This window comes from Populus alba, chromosome 11, assembly GCF_005239225.2.
Source record: "Populus alba chromosome 11, ASM523922v2, whole genome shotgun sequence".
NCBI classification, from domain to species: Eukaryota; Viridiplantae; Streptophyta; class Magnoliopsida; order Malpighiales; family Salicaceae; genus Populus; species Populus alba.
Genome location: NC_133294.1, coordinates 8,877,533 through 8,903,469, shown reverse-complemented (window position 1 = coordinate 8,903,469; position 25,937 = coordinate 8,877,533). Strand labels below are relative to the sequence as shown.

Below are 25,937 nucleotides of genomic sequence, written 5' to 3'. Positions count from 1 at the left end.
AACTTTCTTGTGTTTGTTTGCCAGTAGGAAAGTTGGTCAATGGAAAACACTTTCCAGTAAAAGAAAAATTTGACTTGATTTTCAGGAAAGTGTTTTCCTGAAAAATTTGGGGGGAAAACACTTTCCGGAAGTTGTGAAAAATTTAGAAATGTCATTATTTACTGATTATAATAAATTTAATCCTCAAACTTTTGATGGTATATATATTTTGTTTTGAATATTTATTTTTCAATTTCATCTCTTAAAATTTTATTTTTATATTAACTTTGGTCCTTATTTTTATAATTGCTATTTGCTTTTTTCTTATCATATTTTTATTAAAAAAATTTATCTATCAAATTTGGTCCTCATTCTTTTGATTGTTACTTGTTTTATTTGAAACAATTTATGAAATATTGATTATTATTATTTTAATTTCTTCATCTTTTCATTTTTTTTTAAATTTTTTTAGATTTGATCTCTATTATTTTGATTATTATTTATTTTATTTGAGATAATTTATGAAATTATATATATTTTTTCAATTTCATTCTCATTCAACTTTTTAATTTGTAAGATTTGTTCCTCATTATTTTAATAAGCTATGTATAAATATAGGATATAATAAAAAAAATTCATCATTATAAATACTTTTTAGATTTCATTTTTTTTATTATAAGTGATTAAATATTTTATATATATTAGATAAACTTGAAAAAAAAATTAATTCATTAATAAATTATTTTTCAGTTTATTTTTCATAACACAACCAAATACTGGAAAATATTTAACACAATCAAATACTGGAAAATATTTTTTAATTTATTTTACATAACATTGCCAAACATGAAAAAATACTTTCTCAAAATTTATTTTTTAAAAAATACTTCCCGCAAAGAAACGGAGCCTACAACGACCTCCAATTCACTCTCGACACCTAACACAAACACACAACATCGTTGTTATCGCCCTCTCAAATTCTCACTCTCCTCTTCTCTCAAACTCCAGAGTTTGCCATGGAAGCCCTGCAATCTCAATATCTCTCTTCATCTCCGTTAAACCCACTTAACAAAAAATCTCACAATGCAACAAAGCCCCCACCTGAAAGAATCTCATTCATCAAAGCATCATCATCCTCCACCGTTTCAGCTCCAAAACGAGAGAAAGACCCCAAAAAGAGGGTTGTCATAACGGGCATGGGATTGGTCTCTGTCTTTGGTAATGACGTAGATGCTTATTATGACAAATTGCTTGCTGGTGAAAGTGGGATTGGAACCATTGACCGCTTTGATGCTTCTAAGTTTCCTACCCGCTTCGCTGGGCAGATCCGGGGCTTTAATGCACAAGGCTATATTGATGGAAAAAATGATAGGAGGCTTGATAATTGCTTGAGGTATTGCATTGTTGCTGGCAAGAAGGCTCTTGAAGATGCGGATCTTGGAGGGAATAATCTATCTAAGGTTTTTCCTGAATTGTTTTTGTTTTCTTGTCAGTTTGGTTCCTTTTGTGTTTTTATTTCTTGGATTTCTTTATTTCGTTGTTTTGCTTCGTGGGGGGTTTGGTATTTTTTTATCTGATGATTGTTTTTATTGGCAAATTTAAGTATTTTTTTATATAATTAACTGAGTGTCTCTACGAAAACTGTGAAGATATTATTCTTGATAGTTTAAATTATGCTTTTAAGTTTATTTTGAATTGAATGGTACGTGGGTTTGGCTTGTTGTTGTTTATTTGTTCGTTGGATTTGGTATATGTACTTTGCTTCTGATTGTTGTAATGTATGTTTGCAGATTGATAAGGAGAAAGCTGGTGTGCTTGTTGGAACAGGGATGGGTGGTCTTCAAGTCTTTTCTGATGGTGTTCAATCTTTAATTGAGAAAGGACACAGAAAAATTACCCCATTTTTTATTCCTTATGCTATAACAAACATGGCTTCTGCCTTGCTTGGAATTGAACTTGGTTTCATGGGTCCAAATTACTCGATTTCAACTGCTTGTGCTACTTCTAATTATTGCTTCTATGCTGCTGCCAATCACATTCGCCGAGGTGAGGCAGATATGATGATTGCTGGTGGAACAGAAGCTGCTATCATTCCTATTGGTTTGGGAGGTTTTGTTGCATGCAGGGCCTTATCACAACGAAATGATGATCCAAAAACTGCATCTAGGCCGTGGGACAGAGATCGAGATGGTTTTGTTATGGGTGAAGGTGCAGGAGTGTTGGTGAGCTCATGTCTTTTTCCGTGCTAAGGATGGATTATCTGTTAGATTTTAAGCTTCTTCATCTGTTTTTTTTTAATTTTCTTTTCCAGTCAAATATACCCTTTTTTAATATTGTGCCTGCACATCATAAATGATGGAATGAAGTTCTACTTGAATGTTCATAATTTAATAAGATTGCACTATGAAGTTGATTTTGGAAGTTATTTGAAAGGAGTTGTATGGTTTTTTCTGGCAGGTAATGGAGAGCTTGGAACATGCAATGAAACGAGGTGCACCAATCATTGCTGAGTACCTGGGAGGTGCTGTTAACTGTGATGCTTATCACATGACTGATCCAAGAGCTGATGGTCTTGGGGTGTCTTCATGCATTGAGAGAAGTCTTGAAGATGCCGGCGTGTCTCCTGAGGAGGTATCTCTATTTTCTGATGATTATCCTCGTTTTGTGTGTGTGTGTGGTCTCGCGTTTTGTTTTTTATGTTTTTATGCCAGTACTAATGTGGTGGAATATATCAAGATTGTTTTATATTTTAGCACTGTGGTCTTTTTAAGCTATCTGGTGGAGTTGTTTCCTTTGGTATGCATTTAATTATTGGGTGTGCTATCTCCAAAAGTCCGTTTCCTTTAACTTTCATTATGTATGTGATGAGGATCAATGCACGTTAGAGTAAATAGAAGGTGCTAAGTTGCATGCTTTTAATATCAACAATTTTAATACCAGAGTATAGGAGCTCCTACATTAACTAGAAGTTATACAAAAGTCCAGAGCTCTCAGCATAGCCAACTAGTTGTTGATCACGTGTACTCCTACCATACCATGTTCACCAGCAAATTAGCAGGGACACTTTTGGTCCTGAGGTGTTGGCAGGTTGCTGGTATGGGTGGAGAGTTAAACTCAAAACTTCTCTGTTGGGGTTGTTGGAGCTGCTCTCACCTTTGTTCTGTAGGCAAAAATCCAAGTAAACTACCTTCAATACCAAATGCCTTTTTAACCACTTTAAATTAGAACAAAAAAGGGACAAAAAAGAACAGAGAAAAAAAGAAAAAGAAAACAGAAAAAAGAACATCAGATGATTCCTGTTGGTTACTTACTCTGCTGGGATATAGATCTCTCTCCTCTCTCAAGATGTGGATAGTTTAAAATTAACTTAAAATCCAAATTTCTGTTTCTTTACTTTTCTGAGTGCATCTGTATTGAGACCCTGCCCCTTCTCTTTTTATCTCCCATAAGAGAATGTCTTATTATCCTAAGTAGGTTCTCATGCACACTCTTTCATGGTTGATAAATTTTTAAAAGCTTTCACCATGAGTTTTCATTTCAAAATGTAGAAACCCCATTGTTGGATAGGATATTGTTATTCACGTGCCTGTAAAGTTGTTGTTTTGGGTTCTGTATTTCTCTTGTTGATCATTTGTGATTTTATTTAGCTCTTATTGATACATGTACAATGGGGATTAAGCATGTTCTAAAACAAATCTGTTTGGTTGTGATGCTAGGGTATGGCTATGTGAGTGGAGCCATTTGTAGGATGTGTTTATATTTGAATTTATACTATGGATTATAATTTGCCTTTTTGGTGTTTGGATGTATACAAAGATTCTAAAGTGCTGGTGGTAGAAGGGGAAATGATGGTGAAGAGAAGAACTTTAGAGTTGGGTTTTTTTCCTGTATCTGTTTGGATTTTTATGCTTGGGAAATTAGGAATTTCAGCAGATAGAAATGGAGGAAAGTTACGAGTTCAGAGGAGAGAAGGGAAGTTTTTATTATTATATTTCTAAAATTATGAGTGGATGATGTGGTGTTTGGTTTCTTAGGTTACCATCGCAAAGTCGGCTCTCACATTAGCGGGAATGGGAAATAAAATACATCTGATTAAGGGATATAGCCTCCTTGGTTCCTTAACTTTTTTAAGATTTGTATTCTAAACCTGTCGATTCTAGTTTTTCCTATTTGCATATCTAAATTATATGAAGTTTTCTAATTTAGCACTTTCTTCCGCAAATACCCTTTTGATCAATGGAATGACGATGATTTGAAAGCTCTTCATGAGGGTGTTTGTGGAACAATATGTGTAATTGTAAATGTTTTTTATAGTTTAAAATGCTCAAGAATTGATGTGTAAAGACTTGAATGAAAATGATGAAAAAGTTTATGGATAAAAGCGTGGTTATCCCTCTAAATAAGGACTTAATTGGATGTGGTTTGATAGCTGAGACACAGAGAAAAGCTAGAGATATAGTAGTTGTTGATGAATCTCAACAAGTTCATGCACTCAGTGGTGGAATCTTTCCCTTCTTCTGTACTCCAATTTATGAATGTATAGTAAAAATCTGTTGTTGAATTTTCAATGTTACTCTATTGAATTAGAGATACAAGTAAAGGAGATTGTGGAATACATACTTGAATGATTTAAAGCGTGATCAGTTTGCAAATGAATTGGCAAATTACATTAAAATTATGCAAAATGTTTCATTTAGTAAATTCATTTCACAGCAAATCTGTTTTGTTCTAAATGCATAAATTAGGACAGAAGAATTCAATTTCAATATGTTTTCATCAATATGTTTTCATGGGGTCCTGAATAGCTGGAAAGCATATATTGGTTTAGTCCTTAGATGTGGTTGCTTAATGCCATTATAATTTTCTTAAAGAAAAAGGAAATGAATGCAGTCGTTGCTGCTGTTGGTGATGGTGGTATCGCTGGCAGATTAATCTAGTGCATTAATTTTTCAGGTTAACTACATAAATGCACATGCAACTTCCACTCTTGCTGGTGACCTTGCTGAGATAAATGCTATAAAGAAGGTATTTAAGAACACTTCAGAGATCAAAATCAATGCAACCAAGGTAATCTCCCTCCCTCTTGTTGACAAGTTTGGAATAGAGAAGGCTATGATGATGTTCTCTTCCAATGGGTTGTTGATGTTACATGCTTGTTCATTTTGTTTCAGTCTATGATTGGACATTGCCTTGGTGCTTCTGGAGGTTTGGAAGCTATTGCAACTGTGAAGGCCATAACAACAGGATGGCTGCATCCTAGTATTAACCAATTTGTATGTGTCAGATCATTTCCAAGTTATAAGTGCATAACTTTGTGGTTCTTTAGGTGTTTGCTTGTTAATTCAACTAGATTGTTTAATGACTACCCTCTTGGTGTATTCTTTTCTGACTGCAGAATCCAGAGCCCTCAGTTGAGTTTGATACTGTTGCCAACAAAAAGCAACAACATGCAGTGAATGTTGGTAAGATGGCGAAACCTTTCATTGTGGAATTTTGATTTTTCAATTGCTTTAATCCAGAGTTTGAAATTGCTGGCTTTAACCATGTCTGTCTACAGCTATTTCAAATTCATTTGGATTTGGTGGACACAACTCGGTCGTGGCCTTTTCTGCATTCAAGCCTTGAGCACCTGACCTTTCTGCATTTCTTTTCATGCATTCAAGCCCCGAGCATCCAGCTTGTCTGGATTTCTTGTAGTGATAAGTCTTGCTTAGTCGGGATATGCTTAATTCACTAGTCAATGAGTCCCCATCTTCTAATTCAAGTTGCTGCGTAATAATCATCTTCCTGTCAATTTTGAGTTGAACTACAGCCTAAGGTTTATGGATCTTTTCTCTCAATGAAATTTCATTTTTCTTTGCGTTTATTGAACTTTTAGAAAGTAAGAGGCATGTAATTTCATTCAGTTTTGAATTTTGAGTTGTGCAGCAGATAAATGAACGTCTGCGAGGGTCTCTGTTCTAGTACTGTCACGTTCCTTTTTAACTGATGTAAATGGAATGCATGCATGGTTTCACCTGTCCTGGTAGAAGGGTTTAAATTAATTCTGTCTTCAGATTCATACAGGAATTTCTGGTTTCCAAAAGAGTTCCTCAGAAGCCTTCGGATCCCTTGCGAAGTTGTTGCATACTTCCATTGGATGTGGTTCTTCACATCCAGATTGTCCAAACGTGGACAAATCTTCCACTCAAAAACAGGTGCTCTACATTTGCTCCATACCCAATTTTGTTTAGGTATATTGCATACTTACCAGGAGCAAGAATACACACCAGAGGTACAGTACCGATAGTGCAGCGTGGAACCTGAGTAACTGGACATGACCCTTCCCTGGTATAAAACTAGAATTACTCTACAACCCTAAAAGAATTGGCAGATTCTTGAATATATTTTTTGTACAAGAACCTTAATATGTTTTTTTAAGTCAGATTTATAACAATTCTGTGTCAATTCTGTGTCGTGGCAGAGGCGCGTTCGAGCGCTGTTGAGTGCATGACCAGGCCTCCAGACCCGCAAGCTCTCGGCTTGCTATGGGCAGGCTAAGCTCTGGGCTTGGCCTTTTTATTTTATTTTATTTTTTTCACTTCCTCCTTGTTTTTTCACTTACTCTTCGGTGACATTTTTTAAGTACTATCTATAAATCTTTTTTTGAATTTTAATAGTATTTTTTCCAATTATTATATATCTTATATAATAACAATAACAATAATAATAAATTCTTCATGAAAATTTGGTGTTTTATTATTAAAAAATTTTAAATGTATGTTAAATATAATTTTACCACTTTTTTCATTTTTTGTTAGCTTTTGATCACAAAAATATGAATATTATTTTAATATTTTTTTGTTAACTTGTTTTAATAATTAAAAAATGTTTTTTTAGACAAATAATTATTTTAGTTGAATGTGCATTATACCATCATTTAAAAGCATTCATTGAATCGTTTTTAGAGCTGAAAGTTTATTCAATGACCAAATTAGAAACTGAATATCTATGATAAAAAGAAATTTCATTGCAAAGCATGTCATCTATCTATGATAAAGAGTATTGGTGAAGAAAAAGAGAAATAAGGCTTTTATACTTGTAGAAGATGTGGTGATGAATATCAATTTTGTTATAAAAAAGTTAATAGTGATCATGTCGGCAAAACATTTTTTCAACAGTGTTACTGTTAAAAAGAAATCAAAAGAAAAGTACAAAATGTCTTTATTTTTTCACAAGTCAAAGCATTATTGGGAGGATAGGCAGAAGAGGTAAAAAGGTAAGTGAAAAAAAAACAAAGGAATTAAATTAGCTGTTGGGATGGTTAAAAGGTAATTTCAATTTCAAGATGCAAGCCAAGGATAATCCATCTGTTTTTTCGTGCTCTAATGGCCACTGCTTTGATCATAAAAACTTGTCTTCTCTCTGCACCACGCCTCCATCACCATCACCACCGTTACCCTCTTCTCTTCTCTACCACATCCCCCAAACCTCCCAAGTCTCAATCCCTCAAATCCATCAAGGTAAACACTAAAACATTGCTTAGACAATTTAGTTTCTTGATGGACTACATGGTTTTTTGGTATTCCCTGCTTTTATCACAACTTTTTTTTTTTTATTAGATGGAAAGTGGAAATGAAATTACGGAAGAAGCTAAAGAGAATGTGAATCAGAAGAAGAAGAAAATATTTGTGGCTGGAGCCACTGGAAGTACTGGGAAAAGGATTGTTGAACAGCTTCTAGCCAAGGGTTTTGAGGTCAAGGCTGGTGTCAGGGATTTAGACAAGGCCAAAACTGCTCTTTCTGAACACAACCCATCTCTTCAAATTGTCTGTACTCCTGCTTTAAACACTTGACAGTTTGCGCACACTCAAATTTGAACTGGGTTCATTGTGTATTTTTTTTTTGCTTTCTTATTCTAGGTGACAGCCGATGTAACTGAGGGGTCTGACAAGCTAGTACAGGCCATAGGGGATGATTCCGAGGCTGTAATATGTGCCACTGGGTTTCGACCTGGCTGGAACTTGTTTGCTCCATGGAAGGTGATCAGTTGGTTCTAGATTTTTAATTATTCTGTTCTGGCCTTAATAAAAAAACATGTCAAAAGCTAATAATGCTTTATGTGCTTCAGCTGATTATTGATTAATTATTCAAATGAAGGTTGTTTGCCATTGTTATTTATCATTAAAAATTTAGAAAGGTGTCATGTTTGATTCATCTTTTATCACCTATAGAAAAAAAGCAAATATGGGCTTGCTTATGTGAAGCATTTCTATCAAGTACGATTATCTATCACTTTAATCCTCAAGTCATTAGGTCATCTGTTGGGATGTTTATGTCTATATTCCAGATGTTTTGAGAAGATGGAGGACTGCAAATTTTCCTGCTTGAAACAGATTTCTATCATGAACTTATTCGCAATCTAAGTTCTTGGATCAGTTCTCTGTTAAGTGCATCTTTATCTGATTTTAGGTGGAAATATCTGGGTGCGGATTTTTGAATGTTAGTCATTATCCTGGTTGTGACATTGAAAGGAAACATCAATTATGTTAACATGTAATCTGGAAATTGGAGCTCTGCATGTGCTGTCAATATGTAATAGTTTAGTGTTGCAGTTTTCCCATGTCATTGTTTGTCAATCTTATGAAGAGTACGTGGTTGCAGGTTGATAATCTTGGCACTGTGAACCTTGTCGAAGCTTGCCGTAAACTTGGTGTGAAAAGATTCATTCTAATAAGCTCAATTTTAGTCAATGGAGCTGCAATGGGACAGATACTTAATCCAGCTTACATTTTTCTCAATATTTTTGGGCTGACCCTAGTGGCGAAGCTTCAGGCAGAGAATTACATCAGGAAGTCTGGCATAAACTACACTATAGTTAGACCAGGTGGTTTGAGAAATGAACCACCCTCAGGAAATCTTGTAATGGAGCCAGAGGTAAATACATTTGTTTAAAGCCTTTCTGAAGTGATTCATGCTCTCTCTTGCCGTGAGCAAATTTATACCCTCCCCTCTCTTTGTAGGACACTCTTTATGACGGTACCATATCAAGGGATCTGGTTGCGGAAGTTGCTGTTGAGGCACTAGGTCTTCCGGAATCATCTTACAAAGTCGTGGAAATAGTCTCCCGTGCTGACGCTCCTAAGCGTACATACGAGGATCTTTTTGGTTCTATTAAGCAAAAGTGACCGTTTCATAACAGAAGCATTATAATTCCTGTGTCTTAAACTTGTAATGCAGGAGCAGATAAACTATATATGATGGCTGATGCAAAGATATTATAATTTTGTTTGCTTGGCCAGAGGAGTATGACTATAATGTTTATAACTTTCACATGCTTTAGCACCGTGTTCATTACGGAATAAACAACAGATATAGAGGTTGAGTCATTATTTGGTCTCTAAAAGAAGTTAGCTTTTTGTCTGTAAATGATGACTTAGGGTCGGGTCCTCACCTCCTGGCTACAAAGGGTTTTTTTTTCCTTGTGTATTGCTTCTAATAATATATTCTGAAAAATCGTTATTACGAGAGATCATTTTGAAAATATGGTAAATGTGACCATCTTTGATAATTTTCTCACGATACTTGAAAATTATCTTTAGTGATCTCATTAAGCTTAGTAAATTTTTAGAGAATGAACCCTAACTAAGATGAGGATTAGAAAAGAAATCCGACTGCTAGAATATACCAAATGATTTTCAATGATCAAAAGTGTCCAAACTAAGCTAAAAATATTAAAAAATTCAAAAGTTTAAGCATGTCTTGTAAAATAACAAAAAAATAAAAAAATTTAAAAGTTTTAAGCATGTCTTGCAAAATAGCGAATAAAGTGATAATGTTCAAAACTAAAATAGGAAAACTAAGACAAAAGGTCCAAATCCAACACTTGGGGCACGACAAGCTATATCCGACACTAGGGGCACAACAAGCTATTTTGTAAAGTAAATCCAGAGGTCTAGGAATCCTTTGACCAAAAAGTTTGGGAACGAGCACTATTAATTCTTAGTCATGAGATCTCTTAAACACCTATTAAGCCTACAAATACCCTTTTCTTTTATAACCAAAAGTCAAAGTGTTACATGTCAAATAAAACCCTTTTTAATTAGAAAAACTAAGACAAGAAGTCCAAACTCGACACTAAGGGCACGACAAACTATTTTGTAAAGTAAATCTAAAGGTCTAGGAATCCCTTGATCAAAAAGTCTTAGTCATGAGATCTCTTAAACACCTATTAAGCCTATAAATACCTTTTTCTTTTATAACCAAAAGCCAAAGTGTTACATGTCAAATAAAACCCTTTCTAATCATAGGCACACAATGTAGATTGGTAAGTAATGCCTTTCCATACGAAATGAGTTTTTCAACAAACCTTGGTTATGCTTTATTATTCATATAAATAAAATGAACGGTTTAAAATCTTGTTCTTTCCTCTAAAACTCTTAAGTCAAAACTTGAACCTTTCCGACTATCATAACAAAATTTTGGGTTATTCCCTAAAAATCAATTTTTTTTTTCAAAATAAAAAATAAAATAAAATAAAATAAAGGCTGACAACATGGAGAAAGCAGGCCGGGGAATCCAGCTGTAATTTTTAGAAGAAATTTAAGGCCTAATTGTACCCCATTATGCCAAAAAAATAGAGAAAAAAATACAAATTGAAGGTCAAATTAAATCCTTATTGGATGAATTTGCATAAAAATTTAGTCCAAGGACATAATTAAATTTTTAATAGGCCAATTTGATTTAATCATGAGCCAAATTAAATTTTAATTATGTTTAAGAATTAATTTGGGTCCAATTGAAGGATTTAATTAAGTACAAGGACTTAATTATACTTTAAAGGGGTCAAATTCATTTTATTTGGGGCATAATTAGTGAAAAATTAAGTTTGGGAGCTTAATTTAGGCTTAATTGAGAAGATTGAAATTTTAAGAGACCAAATTTAATTTTTTTCCAAGTTAATTGATTGAAATCAGGGGCAAAATTGCAAGAAAATTGAAGTTTTGGAGTCAATTAGAGGTTAAATTGAAGAAATTGCCAGCCAAGGACCAATCTGTAAAAGACGCTACACTTTAGGGGCTTAATTGACAAAAACCGGGGCTAAATTGAAGACATTGAAAGTTTAATGGTCAATTAGGGGTTAAATTGCATAATTCCAAGACCAAGGACCATATTGTAAAAAGCGCGTAACTTCGAGATTCTATTTGAAGTTCATTAGGGGCTTAATTGCATTACATCAGAAGTTTATGGTCAATTAGGGATTCAATTGAAAGAAATTGAAAGATGAATGACCAAATTGAAGATCAGTAAAAATCCCTAATTTTAATCGAAAACGACGCCATTTCTTATTTAAAAAAAAAAAGACCTGACGACGCGTCGTCTTATCACTGTTCATTGTCTTCCCTAAATTTTTGCTGAAAATGACAGCGCAAAGAGCTACTTTTAAGCATAGTTTTGAAACCCGAACCGGTCTAGCAGGTCGACTCGGGACCCGGCCGACCCGGGCATGGGACCGGTCCGGGTCTAAGAAAAAACCCGCCTGGGAGTTGGCCCGGCAAAACTCGGTTGACCCGAGTAAACCCGGCTGAGACCCGACCTATTTTTGTTTTTATATGCATAGAGGTTGAACGACAAGATAAACGATACACTGATGTAGAATTGCTGCAAGCCTGCAATTACAAACAGAGAAAACCTAATACAGAAAAACAATTTCAATCGCAAATTGCAGAGCAGAAGACTATTGATCCCTTCAATAAGGTTAGACTTTTGTTTCTTTCCACGAATCTCCTTCTTTCACTCTCTTTTTTCTTTGTTCTTTGCCTTTTTTTGAACTCACAGTTCTTGATTGGGCATCGATTAGCAGTTCTTGATTCAATCATCAAGATTCAAAACTCCCTTCATCTCCCACCATTTTCTCAACAACCCCAAAATCATTTAAAGAAGCAAGAGAACTGATAAATTACCCGAAGAAAAAGTGCACTTGGTCTTGTTATGATCACCACTACTTCTTTTTCTCTTCCCCGTAACAAAAGAAAAACTTTGATAGTTTAGTCCCTTTATGGTGGCTGATGATATTTACTGTTAAAAGGGTTTGAATTTGTGATGATAAGAACTTTTATGTGTTCTGACTTTTGAAGTAAACCCACGATCATCAAAACACATAGGAAGGGAAAGAGAAGTGCTTTTAAAAAGTTTCAAGATAGTTTATGTCTAAAAAAAACAAAAACAAAAACAATGTGTGAAACGGTGGGTTAGGGAATTTAGAGTGGCTGTTTTTCTTGTTAAAAAAAATTAATGTATTGATAATAAGAATGAATTAAAAAAATATATAGAAAAAATATTATAATTATATAAGAATGAATTAAAAATATTTTTTTTGGGTTGCCCCGGGTCAACCTAAGTCAACCCATCTGACCCATGACCCGATCACTAGATCGGGTCGATAACCGGGTGGGGTTTCAAAACTATGCTTTTAAGGTGCATTTAATACCTTATATGTCCACCAAAATTGACAAATCATGCACCAAAATGGTCACCTGACATCCATCTATTCCCGAGTATAGTCCGTTCAGGCCTATTAACATGAAACCGACCCTAACGCCGGCCTAAAGTGGCCAAATTAGGCAGCCTTTTTCCTGTAGAATTGACAACTCACGATGCACATTTTGAACCAACGGTTGGGATGCTTACCAACCAAACCAAAAGCCACGATTTGGCACCATTAAAGAGAAAATGTCCCTTTTCCACCTCCTATAAATAGGGGTGCATTTCATGGCTTGAGGGAGGAGAAAATCGGGTCCAAAAATAAGAGAAAACCAGCCTCTTCCCCAGTTTTTTTTTCTCTACAACATCTTCCTCCCTTCCTTCTCACTCCACCGTGTCTTCAGCCCCTAAAGACCCCACAGACACCTTTCTTCTCCATCAACATAAGGCGACGCAGCCTCCCTGCGAACCCAAATCCACACCAGTGGAAGAACAGCCACCGCGACCATCGGTCCCTCTCCCCTTACAGATTTGCTTCTCCTTCTTTCATCTCGCTCCAGCCAACTCAGGCATCCAACTCCACCACCTGTCTCACCACCGCACAACGTCCTCCGTGGTCAGATCACCACCGCACTCGGTAGCCTTCTCCTCTGCTCGTCTGCAGCTTTTGCAACCGTTTGGTTACATGCAGAATGTGAACAATAACTATTCATGTTTATGCAAATAATTAGCATTGCATTTGGGCCGGGCCAGTTATGGCCCACCCAATTGGCTGGTCTGGCCTGACCCAAAAAAAGAGAAAGGAAGAACTGGCCCAACCGTTTTGGGCCGATATCGGCCCACTTGTTTTATTTTATGCCTGGCCAGTTATTTGGGCCAGCATGACACATCTGTTTTAATAATATTTAATTAATATATAATATAATATTATATATTTCTCTTAAAAAAGAATAAGAAAAAATTCCAAAAAAAATTCAGAAATCCTTTAAAAAAAATTGTGATTTTCTCAAATATTTTTCTATCCATTTTGCATAATATTGGGTTGTATAATTACATTGTAAAATACAAATCCAGTATTAAAATACCTAAAAAAAATTTCAAAACATTTCAAAAATAAAAAAAATATATCGTTGTATACAGTCAAATTCTAAAATTTTTCCAAGCATATTTTTTATAAAAAAGATAAATTTTGGTTTATCGCACTGACCCGACACTATATCTTTATGTTTAGGACCTTCCCGACTTTTGATTGACCTCAAATTTTTACTCAGGGTAAAACAATATGTCTTAAGACCTTATAATTTACTTAAATCATCTTGGGTTATAGACTAATTCATAATTACAATTTACTTAAATCATCTTGGGTCAAAGAAATTTTATGTTTTTCATGTTTTTTTTGTAGAATTTGTTTTTGGATATTTACTTTTGGATATTTACTTTGTTTTGGGTTTGTTTCAGGTTAAACCAAAGTTTTGGGTTTGGTTCATAATCAAACCATTGATTTCAGCTTAACTCAATCGGTTTAGCTTCGAGTCAGTTAAGCTAGGTTTTATTTGTTTGACAAGTATTTTAATAAAGGTTTTTCAGCTTAAAGGCAAACATGCTCGTAAGCCTATTTTGATAGCATCATTTAATAGTTTGGTCTCTTAAAGTTAATTAATTAATATAAAAATTGGAAAAGTTACTATTGCGTGCTATACACGGGTATGTGATGCTTTCCTAGTGGACAAAACACACCGTGTTGTTAAGAAGCACCACTACATCATCTTTCTCTTGGTGGAGCGCTTATCAATGAAGGTGTGATGATTTGTCATTAGTGAGCCTTTTTTTTTCTCTTATTCTCTCTCTCCTCCCCTAAAAAAAAATACAACTTAGTCCTCTTTATGTTTGTTATTTTCAATTTCAATTTCAATCCTTATTCATTTGATTTTTAATTTTTGTTTTTTGACTCTTTTATACAAATATTATTTTTTTCAATTTAATCCTTCAATTCCAATTTGTCATGTTGTATTTTTTCCAATATAGTCCTCATTTTTTATTTCTATTTTTTCTAATCCTTTTTGTAAAAAATTTAGTGGTTTTTAATTTCATCCCTCAATTCAAGTTTATGATGTATTTTTTTTTTGTCAAATTTAAGCCTCATTCTTTTGTTAAAGTTATTTTGTTGTTCAATTAAACCATCGAATAAAAAAAATTTGGGTTGTTGATTAATACTTAAAAGTGCATATTTATCAAGGTTTTATATCATTATTTTGCACTTAAAGTATCAATAACTTCTGAACTAAAGCATGTTTTATAATAACAAGTCTAATACTATAAAATGCGTTAATATATGGTAAATATTCATCTTAAATGCAGGCCTATCACATAAATCAAAGGATTGATTGATGAGTTCAAGTATGAAAATTGAAAGGACAAAGGGAGGGCCAAACTTAGAAAAGAGATGTTGGTGCAGTCCAAACTAGAACACTGTTCGGTAATTGGGTCATATCTCGAGTTCTACATGTCCAAATGACCTCAAATTTTTACACAGATTCAGTAAGACATAGGCCTACAACTTTCATGTTTTCATCAAGATCTAAGAAGGCCGTTTTCAAGTCCAAATTATAGCAACAACAAAGAAGTTCGAATCTGTCCTGCAGCCCGAACACTGTTCAGTGTTTGGCCCATATCTGGAGTTCCAGAAATTTTAAATGACCTCAAATTTTTACACAGATTTGTTAAGACAATTTCCTACAACTTTCATGTTTTCAAGTGGACCCAGTTTTGATGCTAGCATTTTCGTTTTATTCAGATAAGAAGATAAGGATTTTCACAAAGTCAAGAGTTGGCCACCCACTCAACAATTAGTCATCAAATCAATAATTCTGAATTTTGGCCTATAAAAGGAGGTATTTGCCATGTATTTGGAAGCTTGGTTGTTCAGATCAAGTTCATGCTCTTTATTTCTCTCTTTATATTTTTTTTGTTGTAATTTTTAAGTTTTGCTTTCATTAATATCTTGTTTATGTTTTTCATTTCCTTTCCTTTCCTTAGTTAACTTGTATTTTCTTTATGTTCTTGTTTTGTTTATTTATGTTTCTCTTCTTCATTATGTTTAGCTAAGTTTATTATGTTAAGGTGAAAAGATAATACTAATGGTGTAAGAATAAGTATGGTGTAAACTCAACGTGAACCTTAATGTTTAATATTAACATGTCTTATCTTTTTATCTTACTAATTCTTAATACCTTGCTTGTTAAATGGTTAATCTAGATTTGTGTTGTATAACACTTGGTACAACAAATGCTTGGCACTCTCATAGCCCAACCGTATGGTTCATACCTACACCTGGGCTATGAAAGGAACTTGATTTGTTGTTAACATCAGTTAACATCATGAATTCCTGACAATATTTAAAAGGTTGGTTCATGTAAATAAGATAATTAATATGATCATGTTAATAATTTATAATGAGCTATTAATGAGAAATCATCCGATTGGAACCTCCTTTGTGTGTGGTTTCCAATTGAATAGTAAGAGTTTATACTATACTTGTTTGAAATACCATTAGTGGATCCTCTAACCTTGACATTTGTTTTTATCATTGTTTAATCCTTACATTGAGTTCTCAAAATAATCTTGTCAGGGAGGTAAATTCTTGTACAAATTATAGTATTTATTTTGTTTTCTCTTTTCGCTTTTCTTGTATCTAACTCTTTCAAAAAGACAAAATCACCACTTTCACTCAAAAAACCAGGTGAAACATTTTACCAATGTTAGGATAGGTATCGAGACTTGCTTAATATTTGCCCTCATCATGGTTTTGAAACATGGAGATTGGTTTCACAATTTTATGAATGGTTACCACCTAAAGATAGGCAAATGGTTGAATTGATGTGTAATGAAACTTTTGAAGATAAAAACCCTAATGAAGCAATGGAGTACCTAGACTTGCTAGCTGAAAATGCACAAAATTGGGACACTACAGGCACTTATGAGGCACCAATGAAAACCCAACCTCATACATCTAGTGGAGGTATGTATAACCTTAGGGAAGATCATGACCTCCAAGCTAAGTTTGCATATTTAGTTAGAAAAGTCAAGGCATTAGAATTGAAAAAGAGTGGTCAATTAAAATCTGTTCAAGACATTGTGTGTCAAATCTGTGAAACAAATGAACATGCAACCAATGATTGTCCAACTTTGCCTTCTTTCAAGGAATGCCTCCATAAATAAATAAGCCCATGCTTTAAATAGTTTCTAAAAGCCCAATCATAACCCATACTCGTAAACATACAATCCTGGTTGGAGAAATCATCCAAATTTCAGTTGGAAGAGTGATAACAATAATGCACAAACTTCACAACCACCGTTTCAAGCACACCATAATTTCCAAAATTCTCATGGATATGCACCTCCTTATGCTCCACCTCCTAGAAGAAATCTTGAGGAAACATTGCATGCATTCATTGAAAAGCAAGAGGCAATCAACACTTAACTTGCTTAAGGCATGACAGATTTTAAAGATACTCTTGCAAAGTTAACATCTGCTCTCAGTTTTCAAGAGAAAGGTAAGTTTCCATCTTAACCACAACAAAATCCAAAGGGGCAATACAATGCAAATGCAAGTAGTTCCGGAAGCCAACACATGGATCAAGTCAAATCAGTCATCACTCTTTGCAGTGGTAAGGTTATTGAAAAACCCACTCTTGAACCTTGTGAGAAAGATGATGAGTCAATCTTTGAGGGTAAGAAAGGGGTTGAATTTGAACATTGTGAAGAAAAGACAGATTCTCCACCAGCACTTCCATTTCCTCATGCCATGACCAAACAAAGGAAAGTCAATCATAATTTTGAAATCCTTGAAACTTTCAAACAGGTAAGGATCAATATACCTTTGTTGGATGCTATTAAACAGGAACCTTCCTATGCTAAATTTTTGAAAGATCTATGCACTGTGAAGAGAAAACTGAATGTGAAAAAGAAAGCAATTTTAGTCGAACAAGTAAGTGCTATTCTTCAGAATAATAATGCTTTGAAACATAAAGACCCTGGTTGTCCTACAATTTCGTGTTTTATAGGAGAACATAAAATTGAAAGAGCTTTACTTGATCTTGGAGCTAGTGTGAATTTACTTCCATATTCAGTTTTTCAGAGTCTTAATCTAGGTGAGTTAAAACCAACTTTTATAACTCTTTTACTTGCTGATAGATCTGTAAAAGTGTCTAGAGGAATAATTGAAGATGTGTTAGTACAAGTCGATAAATTCATTTATCCTGTGGATTTTATTGTCTTAGACACACAACTTGTTGAAGCATGTAATTCATTTCCTGTTATTTTAGGACGTCCGTTTCTTGCAACTTCTAATGCATTGATTAATTGTAGGAATGGACTCATGAAGTTATCTTTTGGAAACATGACATTGGAGATGAATATTTTCAACATTTGCAAGCAGCCTGAAGATGATAATAATTTACAAGAAGTAGATCATATTGAAGAATTAGTTCATGATCAACTTGAATCTACTTTAAGTAAAATTAAGTTGGATGAATCTGAAGATTTACAAATGATTTATTCTCAGGAAGAAATTACGGATGAAAAAGGCACCAAAAATATTGATGTCGATCTTTTGTCAAGAGTGACAACATATTTGACATTTAACATCCCACCAATCGATGATTACTCTCCTGAAGAATCCTTACTTTCTATTAGTTCAATGCCTTGGTTTGCTAAAAATATTAACTTTCTTGCTTTAGGAGATTTGCCAGCTCACTAGAGTACTGAAGACAAAGGAAAGTTTTTGAACGAAGTGAAGAACTTTTATTGGGATGACCTTAACTTATTCAAATATTATCCTGGTAAAAAATTTCAAAGATGCATTCCTGACAATGAGGTAAGTAGTGTCATTAAACTTTGTCATTCTGAAGCATGTGGGAGTCAATTCTCATCAAGAAAGACGACTAAAAAAATCTTACAAAAAGGATTTTATTGGCCCACCATGTTCAAGGACACGCATGCATTCTGCAAAAGTTGTGAAAATTGTCAAAAAGTTGATATTGGTCAAAAAGTTTGGCTTTATAATTCTCAACTCCATTTATTTCCTGAAAAAATAAGATCAAGATGGAGTGATCCATTTATTTTGAAACATGTGTATCCTTATAGGGCCCTTGATATTGATAATTTAAAGAATGAAAATGTTTTAAAGGTAAATGGACATCGTTTGAAAGCTTACTTTGATGAGTTTCCTGGTGAAAATGAATCCATTGGTTTGAATGATCTTTTAGATAAAGGTTGATTATTTTGTTTTTCTCACATTTTTTTTTGTGTTCCTTTTTGGTGTGACTTTTATTTTGTTAGTTTCTCTCACCCCGGTCAAATGGCGGATAACGGTACTCCGTGACTCTTAAGTCGGTTCTTTCAGTTTCCCATGATAACTGATATCTGTGTATATATTTGTGCAATTCTTTGCTCTTTCTCATTTCTTTGAATCTCTCCCCCAATTCTCATTTGAAAATGGACACCACTTTTGAAAAATTGAAAAAGTATTTTCCCGCTTTGCCTCAGAATGCGATTACAAAAATTTACCGTGCTAGGTGTGAAAGATTGAGGTTGTTAATGAACCATGGAATTCCTGAAGATATTCATTGGCTGATTGAAGTAAAGGTCCGATTATCAGGTGAGTCCTCCAATTCTTTTATTTCACAAATGCCTGGAACAAGTAAAAGCACTTTTGCAAAGAAACATCGTGCAAAACGACTGAAAGTCTGTCACAGATGTGCCAGATGGACTTGTAATGTGACATGTCGTTCTTTAGGAATGGTATTTGTAAACTGTAAAGATAAAATACAATTCATTAAGGATGGCCTGAGTAAGGGGTCTTTAGATAATCTTCTATTAACTCTTGAGACGCACCCTAGTGGAGATGTGCATCGTGCAATTTATGATTTATGGCCACAATTCCATAAAGAACATGCTCGAATTAGCCTTGGGAATCTGACTAAAAAAGACCCTGTTTGCTAGTTTTTAAGAAAATTAGATGGGAAGCCTATCCCCGACCCATAGAGGGAGTTTAAGCCGTTCTTGGAAGTAAAACCAAGGAAAGATGTGAGCCACAATCACAACTACCTGTACATACACATGCTTTTTCAAAATAAATAAATAAATAAATAAAGAGAGAGAGAGTGTGAGACTATGACTGACCTACATATAGGTGGTGTGATTGCATTTTCAATTTCTCATCTATAAATATTTGCGTCTTTTGGTTTTATTATTGTGTTTTGTTGTTTCTTATATTTGTTTAAGTGTGTTTCAGGTTTGTTAGTGTTTGCTATTTCAGGTGATGTCTTCTATACTCTATCTTTTTACCTTAAGACATTGAGGACAATGTCTCATTTTGGTTGGGGGGAATGGGTAGTAGTTGATATATTTTAAAAAAATATATATTTAAAAAAAAACTGTGTTTTTTATTTCATAAACTATTTGCAAAACTGTTGTTACTAAGATGACAGAGTAAAAGGAGTTCTTTTGTTAAAGTGACTCTTGAGACGCATCTTAGTAAACATTCTTAACAGGGTCTATCAGAATACTTCTTGAAATATTCAGGTTTACAAACTCTCGTATTGGTCGCGCTTGATTCTGCTCATATGCTCATTTAACAAGTATTTTTAAATCTTCATTTTCATACACACTTTAACATATGATTGTGGGTTGCACATTGGATTATTACATTATTTATGTTCGTTTGTTAAAGGTAACAACTAAGGGAAATGGATAATACATAATTTGCAAAAAAGAAAAAAAAAAAAAAAACAAAAACCAAAAATAATGATAATAAAAAGGTAGATTAAGTTTGGTTTCGTAGCCTCCCTAACCTAAGCAATTAAGTCCGAAGGGGTGTTTTAACACTTAATACCCTAAAGTCAACTGACTTAGGAGCTATTGGTCCAACGCTTGTTACATGGGTTGAGGAGAAAAGCTTAAGGGAATCAAACATTGCACTATCTATGTATCAGTATCTGCAACCCAAGTTGCTAAGCTCGTAGGGGTGTCTCAACACCTAATGCCCTAAGACCAACTGGTCTGTGAGTCATTAGCCTAAAACTCGTTACATGGGTTAAAGATGCATTTGCTTCAAGTTGTATGTGTATATAAATAAATAAATAAAGAAAAAGAAAAAAAAAAATAATCCCAACCTAAGGAAGTTAGCCTTAAACATTGGAACAAATTTTTTTTTTCTTCCAAGTAAAGCCCCATAACTATATGTTGATATTTTGAGCACAAAAGAAAGGTTTAGTAATATCTTGTTTAAGAGGTATTGAGCAGATATATGAATTTAATGAGAGAGTTTATTTATCTGGATAAATTAAAAGTAAAGTTGAATGAATGAATGCCTTGCTTTATGGAATTTGTAAATTATTTTTCTATTTTAACGCTTTCATTACTAGGGACTAGTAATAAGCTGTTGGGGAGGGTGTGATTAGTACTTAAAAGTGCATATTTATCGAGGTTTTATATCATCATTTTACACTTAAAGTATCAATAACTCAACTAAAACATGTTTTATAATAACAAGTCTAATACTATAAAATGCCTTAATATATGGTAAATGTTCATTTTAAATGCAGGCCTATCACATAAATCAAATGATTGATTGATGAGTTCAAGTATGGAAATTGAAAGGACAAAGAGAGGGCCAAACTTAGAAAAGAGATGTTGATGCAGTCCAAACTAGAACACTGTTCGGTAATTGGGTCATATCTCGAGTTCTAGATGTCCAAATGACCTCAAATTTTTACACAGATTCAGTAAGACATAGGCCTACAACTTTCATGTTTTCATCAAGATCTAAGAAGGCCGTTTTCAAGTCCAAATTATAGCAACAACAAAGAAGTCTGAATCTGTCCTGCAGCCCGTATACTGTTCAGTGTTTGGCCCATATCTGGAGTTCCAGAAGTCCAAATGACCTCAAATTTTTTAAGATAATTTCCTGCAACTTTCATGTTTTCAAGTGGACTCAGTTCTGATGCTAGCATTTTCGTTTTATTCAGACAAGAAGATAAGGATTTTCACAAAGTCAAGAGTTGGCCACCCACTCAACAATTAGTCATCAAATCAATAATTCTGAATTTTGGCCTATAAAAGGAGGCATTTGCCATGTATTTGGAAGCTTGGTTGTTGAGATCAAGTTCATACTCTTTATTTCTCTCTTTATATTTTTTTTTGTAATTTTTAAGTTTTGCTTTCATTAATATCTTGTTTATGTTTTTCATTTCCTTTCCTTTCCTTAGTTAACTTGTATTTTCTTTATGTTCTTGTTGTGTTTATTTATGTTTCTCTTCTTCATTATGTTTAGTTAAGTTTATTATGTCAAGGTGAAAAGGTAACACTAATGGTGTAAGAATAAGTATGGTGTAAACTCAACATGGACCTTAATGTTTAATATTAACATGTCTTATCTTTTTACCTTACTAATTCTTAATACCTTGCTTGTTAAATGGTTAATCTAGATTTATGTTGCATAACACTTGGTACAACAAATGCTTGACACTCTCATAGCCCAACTGTATGGTATTACCTGCACCTGGGTTATGAAAGGAACTTGATTTGTTGTTAACATCAGTTAACATCATGAATTCCTGACAATATTTAAAAGGTTGGTTCATGTAAATAAGATAATTAATATGATCATGTTAATAATTTATAATGAGCTATTAATGAGAAATCATCCGATTGGAACCTCCTTTGTGTGTGGGTTTCCAATTGAATAATAAGAGTTTATACTATAACTTGTTTGAAATACCATTAGTGGATCCTCTAACCTTGACATTTGTTTTTATCATTGTTTAATCCTTACATTAATCTTCCATCTCAAAGTTCTCGATTAATTTCTTGCTCATCTTCTTTTGATTACTATTATTATTATTTATTATTATTATTCATTATTTACATTCTGTTTATATTATATAATTTATCTCTTTGATCTTTTCATAAACTCAGTATATAGGCTGGAAACCTGTGACTCGATCTTTTAGATCATTTTCAGGTATAACAACGCCATGTACTGAGTATTATTATTATTATTATTATTATTGTTGTTGTTGTTGTTGTTGTTGTTGTTGTTGTTGTTGTTGTTGTTATTGTTGTTGTTGTTGTTGTCTTGTTATTTATAATTTATACAATTAACCTCTCTGTGGTTCGACCCCCGGTCTTGCCGGGTTATTATTACTTCGACACTCCTGCACTTGGGAGAAGACATCAATCTTTTGGTCGTGTCAGTTGCCATCTACTTTATTTTTTGTTTTGATTTTCATCCTCATTCTTTTAATTTCTTCTTGTTTTTTTTTTTTTTTTTAATCTTAGATCCTTTTGTTAATGATTTTTTTTTATTTTATTCTTTAACGATTGATTTGTTCGAGACTCGGCTTTATGTTTTCTTCATATATATAACAACTCTAGTCTAATAGCCCCCCGAGTCACTAGTTTGAAGAATTACTGCAAGTTAACATCCCTTTTTTTAGCTTATATTCTTTTTTGATTTCATCATTTGTTTTTTTTTTTTTTTTTAAGATTGACTTTATGGTTATCTTAAATTTATTTTGTATTAGGTTATCTTAATTTCATTATTTTAGGCCATGAGTTCCGCGGGATTAACTTTGATTTACCTGTCTTTTATTATATAGATTACAATGTTTATCAACGCCACCATATGTTGATCTGAATTAATTTTTTATCCTTTTTTTTAACAAATTATGTGCTTCCAAAGGTTTTTATTTCAAGTTATTGTGATAATTATTTTTTCATTTATTTACACAAATGATATAAGATTTATTTAATTGATACTTGCATAATTTTTTTAACACTTGGGATTTTTTTATGTTAAAAATGTATTAGAAAAACATGTATATTTATTTTATTTTTCTATAAAAAAAATACAACCCGCAATACAGGACAAATAAAATAACTAGTATATACTTCTAGCCTCCCCATCACACAAACACATATATTAAAAAAAAAGTATTTTCTGTCAAAATTAACGAAATCAACGAGGACTTCACGTTGATTGAAACCATTATACACGTGGAACGTTCGCATTGGTTATAGTATCGAAAATGAATCTAACAACTGGTGGTTTAGAGAGTGCCAAGGAAGATAACAAAGAATAGAGTCCAAAATCTATAGCCTCCAATGAGATGAGAGATTTAGATACCAAAGAGATAAGAAACTTCTGCTCTCGTCGCTCCCACTGAAATCTCGAATAGCATTACTCCCTCCTACAAATACCCCCACCAAGCCTACGCAGTCCCTCCACCAGTCTAAACCACCACTGCAATAGCTAAGCCGCATCATCAGCTAAACAATGGCAGCAGCAACAATGGCCCTCTCCTCCCCTTCATTCGCTGGAAAGGCGGTGAAGCTCACCCCTTCTTCCCCTGAGCTCATGGGCAATGGCCGTGTCTCCATGAGGAAAACCACCAAGCCTGTTTCCTCTGGTAGCCCATGGTACGGTCCAGACCGTGTTAAATACCTGGGTCCTTTCTCCGGTGAGCCCCCATCCTACTTGACTGGCGAGTTCCCTGGTGATTATGGCTGGGACACTGCTGGGCTCTCTGCTGACCCAGAGACCTTTGCCAAGAACCGTGAGCTTGAAGTCATCCACTCCAGGTGGGCCATGCTTGGAGCCCTTGGATGTGTCTTCCCCGAGCTCTTGTCCCGCAACGGTGTCAAATTCGGTGAGGCTGTGTGGTTCAAGGCTGGCGCCCAGATCTTCAGCGAGGGTGGACTTGACTACTTGGGCAACCCAAGCTTGATCCACGCACAAAGCATCTTGGCCATTTGGGCAACACAAGTGGTCTTGATGGGTGCTGTTGAGGGTTATAGAATTGCTGGTGGGCCACTCGGAGAGATCACTGACCCGATCTACCCAGGTGGAAGCTTTGACCCGTTGGGTCTGGCTGACGACCCAGAGGCATTCGCTGAGTTGAAGGTAAAGGAACTCAAGAATGGTAGGCTGGCTATGTTCTCTATGTTCGGATTCTTTGTCCAAGCCATTGTTACCGGAAAGGGACCATTGGAGAACTTGGCTGACCACCTTGCTGATCCCGTCAACAACAACGCCTGGGCATATGCCACCAACTTCGTCCCCGGAAAGTGAACTAACAAAGAAGAGTTTTTCTGTGCTTGGATTGTTGTCTTGTAATGTAAATTTGTGATGTAATGAGACCATGATGTTAATCAAATGTGCTAAAAGTGCATAATCATAAATCTGTATGGTAGTTTGAAAAGAAAAGACAATCGATTTCCTCCCATGCTTTCTGTGCTTCTTTGTTGGCTACCAGCTTGTTAGGTTTTTAGGGGGGGCATCAAGAAAAAGAAACCACGTTCTTTAGGATCAAGCTGGAACCATCCATTACAGAATTAAAGGCCCAAGGATTACACTAAATCATAATGACGCAACCCCGGCAAAGATACAGTGAGTTTTCTGATGTATATCATACATATATGGTATTGAAGTGCACGGTACAATGAAGGCATTCAAGAACCTAACTTGTATCAACTATAATCGAGGATTCTTTTGTGAACAAATGAATGGTTTGATATATATATATATATATATAAAAAGAAAAAAACTCCGTGCTTGTTCCTCAAAATGTAAACTCTCTAAATTGACATCTCTAAGAAAACTTCCCTGGATTGCATCTCTCCGCATTTCAAAAAGGAATCGTTACGTGGAAGTTTTACTAAGAGTTGGAGAAAACTCAGAGCAGGGAGCATTAAATTGCAAGCTCAAATCCTCAGGCAGATGTCAATTGGAAAGCATGAAAGAGATACTACAACTAAATCTGCAGCTCTGATTATTTACATGTTCACCGGGAGTCAAGAATGTAAAGCCATTTGGAAATCGGAGAGGGAAGGTATCATCATCAACATCAAAAACACTGCAAAATTGCAAAACATTGCAAAATGTAAAACCAAACGTCACTGAGGCAACGCTCTAGTCGAGAACCCTAACCTCTCATTTAGACACCAGTTTTTTCTTGCAATTGGCATGGAACCATATCTGATAGCTATCATCTGCAAAAAAGAGACAAATGTACGTGAAGAAAAAGTTCAAGTGTCTGCATTTAGATCTGATAGTAGTGATATGATATAATGTTGATGAAGATTGTAAGTGGGGGAGAATTTGTGGGATGAGAAAGGCTCTGTTATCAAGCCCAAATCATAGTACGAGATGGCACTGTCCATCTCAATATTATCAAATCCCCCATCACAATAAGAAAACAACATGGGGCCGGGTAGTGGTTCCATGTGGAGAACGTTACGAGAAGGATATGATACAGAAACTAATCGATAATCATAAATTCTAATACTCCTAATATTATTTACATATTGTGGAATTTTTAGTATTTTAACTAAATTTAATGGATATTAAAACATGTTTACAAAGCATGATAAATATGATTTTTTTTTTTAAATATATATATAAAAAAACTTATAGGATTTGATCACATGTATGT

The 25,937-nt window shown here is 34.4% G+C and overlaps 3 protein-coding genes across 3 annotated transcripts; all 3 read left to right on the top strand.

Moving 5' to 3' along the window:
* The first annotated feature begins 883 nt into the window (after window positions 1–883).
* LOC118054779 (3-oxoacyl-[acyl-carrier-protein] synthase I, chloroplastic) lies at window positions 884–5,997 on the top strand. Its single transcript, XM_035066467.2, has 7 exons — window positions 884–1,439; window positions 1,770–2,201; window positions 2,437–2,610; window positions 4,933–5,046; window positions 5,151–5,252; window positions 5,375–5,441; window positions 5,537–5,997. The coding sequence occupies exons 1-7, from the start codon at window positions 996–998 to the stop codon at window positions 5,602–5,604; spliced, it is 1,401 nt and encodes a 466-aa protein (XP_034922358.1). The 5' UTR covers window positions 884–995; the 3' UTR covers window positions 5,605–5,997.
* A 1,234-nt stretch (window positions 5,998–7,231) lies between these two features.
* On the top strand, window positions 7,232–9,347 carry LOC118054814 (uncharacterized protein At2g34460, chloroplastic). Its single transcript, XM_035066536.2, has 5 exons — window positions 7,232–7,481; window positions 7,581–7,787; window positions 7,881–8,000; window positions 8,623–8,895; window positions 8,982–9,347. The coding sequence occupies exons 1-5, from the start codon at window positions 7,347–7,349 to the stop codon at window positions 9,144–9,146; spliced, it is 900 nt and encodes a 299-aa protein (XP_034922427.1). The 5' UTR covers window positions 7,232–7,346; the 3' UTR covers window positions 9,147–9,347.
* Window positions 9,348–23,691: 14,344 nt separating this feature from the next.
* Window positions 23,692–24,659, top strand: LOC118054776 (chlorophyll a-b binding protein 3, chloroplastic). The gene has a single exon (XM_035066464.2). The coding sequence runs from the start codon at window positions 23,780–23,782 to the stop codon at window positions 24,572–24,574; it is 795 nt and encodes a 264-aa protein (XP_034922355.1). The 5' UTR covers window positions 23,692–23,779; the 3' UTR covers window positions 24,575–24,659.
* Window positions 24,660–25,937: the final 1,278 nt, after the last annotated feature.